The sequence below is a fragment of the Eriocheir sinensis genome, chromosome 64 (genome assembly GCF_024679095.1).
Source record: "Eriocheir sinensis breed Jianghai 21 chromosome 64, ASM2467909v1, whole genome shotgun sequence".
In the NCBI taxonomy this organism is placed as follows: domain Eukaryota; kingdom Metazoa; phylum Arthropoda; class Malacostraca; order Decapoda; family Varunidae; genus Eriocheir; species Eriocheir sinensis.
In genome coordinates, this window is record NC_066572.1 from 247,501 (window position 1) to 250,000 (window position 2,500).

Consider the following 2,500-nt stretch of genomic DNA (forward strand, 5'->3'; position numbering starts at 1 on the left):
TCTACCATTCCACAACATCCTACGACATCCTACACTATCCCACATTATCCTACGACATCCTACCTCATCCTACATCATCCTACGACATCCTACCCCATTCTCTACCATCCTACCCCAGTCAACTTCATCTATACACCATCCATGAGGTCCTACACCATCCTACCCAATCCTACGGCCTGCTAATGCGTCCTTCTTCCCTACAGACGAGAGCAGCGCGGCCGTCAGGAGGCTTCAGGAGGCGGAGACCGACGCTGCGGACCGTCATGAAGCGGCTGTCAGGGAGCTGGAGGCGAGGCACACGGCGAACCTCGGCGAACTCACTGCCCGACACGCCAAGGATCTGGACCGTGGTGTGTAGGAGGAGGAGGAGGAGAGAGAGAGAGAGATAGGAGGAGGAGGAGGAGGAGGAGGAAGATGCTGAGAGGAGAGATGAGGATAGTTGGATGCTGAGATGAGAGATAGAGAGAGATAGGAGGAGGAGGAGGAGGAGGAGGAAAATGCTGAGAGGAGAGATGAGGAGAGTTGGATGCTGAGATGAGAGATAGAGAGAGATAGGAGGAGGAGGAGGAGGAGGAGGGAGAGGAAGAAGAGAGAGAAGATTGTTGAAAGAGAGAAATTAAGCTATAGAAAGGGAGAGAAAGGGAGGGAGAAGGAGGAGGAGGAGGAGGAGGAAGCAAAGGGAGAGAGGAAGGGAGATTAGAAGGGAAGGGAGATGGAGGAAGCACCAGGGAGAGAGAAAGGGAGGATGGAGGAAACGGAAATGAGGTATGGAGAGAGAGAGAGAGAGAGAGAGAGATTAAAAAAAAGAAACTTGCAAGCTGAATTTTAACTTATATTTCTTCCTCTTCCTCCCCAGCCCTTGAGAAACACAGGAAGGAGTTGGCCCAGTTCACAGAGGACCAGCAGACCCAGGTGAGTGTGTGTGTGTGTGTGTGTGTGTGTGTGTGTGTTCTTTAATGTTGAAAAATAAGGTTAATTATCAAAAAAAAAGTTACTGACCCCTTCCCCCCCTCCCCCCAGCGCGAGGCCGCCAGTCGGGCCCACGCCAACCAGCTGGAGCAGGTGGAGGAGGAGTGGCGCGCTAAGCTTGACCTCCAGCACGAGAAACACCTGTGTGCCCTGCAGGAGCTCAACACACAGCACATGCACCAGGTAACTGTGTGTGTGTGTGTGTGTGTGTGTGTGTGTGTGTGTGTTTTCTGGGGGGTAAAAAAGGAGAAGGAGGAGGAGGAAGAAGAAAAAGAAGAAGAATTTGAGTTTCACCTTCACGAGAGCCAAGCAGAATGGTGAGTGTGTATACGTGTGTGTGTGTGTGTGTGTGTGTGTGTGTGTGTGTGTGTGTGTGTGTGTGTGTGTGTGTTCTGTACCTGTTTTTCTCTCTGTCTCTTTCTTTCTTCCTTTCCTCCTCCCCTTCTCTCTCTTTCTCTCCCTTTCGCAACCCCTTCTCTCCCTTCTCCCTTATCTCCCTTCCCCAAACGTTCGAGATCTTGAGTCCACCCTCACTTTCCATCCTCTCCCTTCCCTTTCCTCTCTCCCTTTCCTCCCATTCCTCCCCTTCTCTCTCTTTCTCTCCCTTTCGCAACCCCTTCTCTCCCTTCTCCCTTATCTCCCTTCCCCCACACGTTCGAGATCTTGAGTCCACCCACACTTTCCATCCTCTCCCTTCCCTTTCCTCTCTCCCTTTCCTCCCATTCCACCCCTCCCTTCCTTATCTCCCTTCCCCCACAGGTTCGAGATCTTGAGTCCACCCACACTTTCCATCCTCTCCCTTTCCTCCCATTCCACCCCTCCCTTCCTTATCTCCCTTCCCCCACAGGTTCGAGATCTTGAGTCCACCCACACTTTCCATCCTCTCCCTTTCCTCCCATTCCACCCCTCCCTTCCTTATCTCCCTTCCCCCACAGGTTCGAGATCTTGAGTCCACCCACACTTTCCATCCTCTCCCTTTCCTTCCATTCCACCCCTCCCTTACTTACCTCCCTTCCCCCACAGGTTCGGGATCTCGAGTCCTCCCGGCGGGCCAAGGAGCGGGAGCTGGAGGAGGCCAACCAGCGGCTCGTGGAGGAACAGACCAGCCTCAGACAGCAGGCCAAGAAGCTGGAGGAGACGCTGCTTAACGACACCGACCACAGGCTGGCGGCCGTCAGGAGGATGTGCGCGTCTCTCAAGAGTGAGGTGAGGAGGAGGAGGAGGAGGAGAGAGAAAGGAAATGGGGAGAAGAAAGATGAGAGAGAGAGAGAGAGAGAGAGAGAGAGAGAGAGAGAGAGAGAGAGAGAGAGAGAGAGAGAGAGAGAGAGAGAGAGAGAGAGAGAGAGAGAGAGAGAGAGAGAGGAGGAAGGAGAAGGAGGAAAAATGTGTGTGTGTGTGTGTGTGTGTGTGTGTGTGTGTGTGTGTGTGTGTCCTAACCTTTCTCAATTTTAATATACATGTAAAAAATATCATCTCCACTCATCTCCCAACACCAAAAGTCATATCCACTCATCTCCACTCATCTCCACTT

At 52.5% G+C, this 2,500-nt stretch overlaps 2 protein-coding genes across 54 annotated transcripts in view; one reads left to right on the forward strand and one right to left on the reverse strand.

The window, feature by feature from the left end:
• Positions 1-2,500, forward strand: part of LOC126987089 (microtubule-associated tumor suppressor candidate 2 homolog) — a 41,957-nt gene that overhangs the window by 32,264 nt on the left and 7,193 nt on the right. For all 4 annotated transcript variants that reach the window (XM_050843762.1, XM_050843761.1, XM_050843758.1 and 1 more), the window contains 4 exons: positions 204-350; positions 857-912; positions 1,021-1,152; positions 1,993-2,175. In XM_050843762.1, coding sequence (XP_050699719.1) covers positions 204-350; positions 857-912; positions 1,021-1,152; positions 1,993-2,175 — 518 coding nt within the window. The remainder of the gene's footprint in view (positions 1-203; positions 351-856; positions 913-1,020; positions 1,153-1,992; positions 2,176-2,500) is intronic.
• The window catches only part of LOC126987090 (uncharacterized), a 23,829-nt gene that overhangs the window by 17,416 nt on the left and 3,913 nt on the right, over positions 1-2,500 (reverse strand). The window lies entirely within an intron of this gene.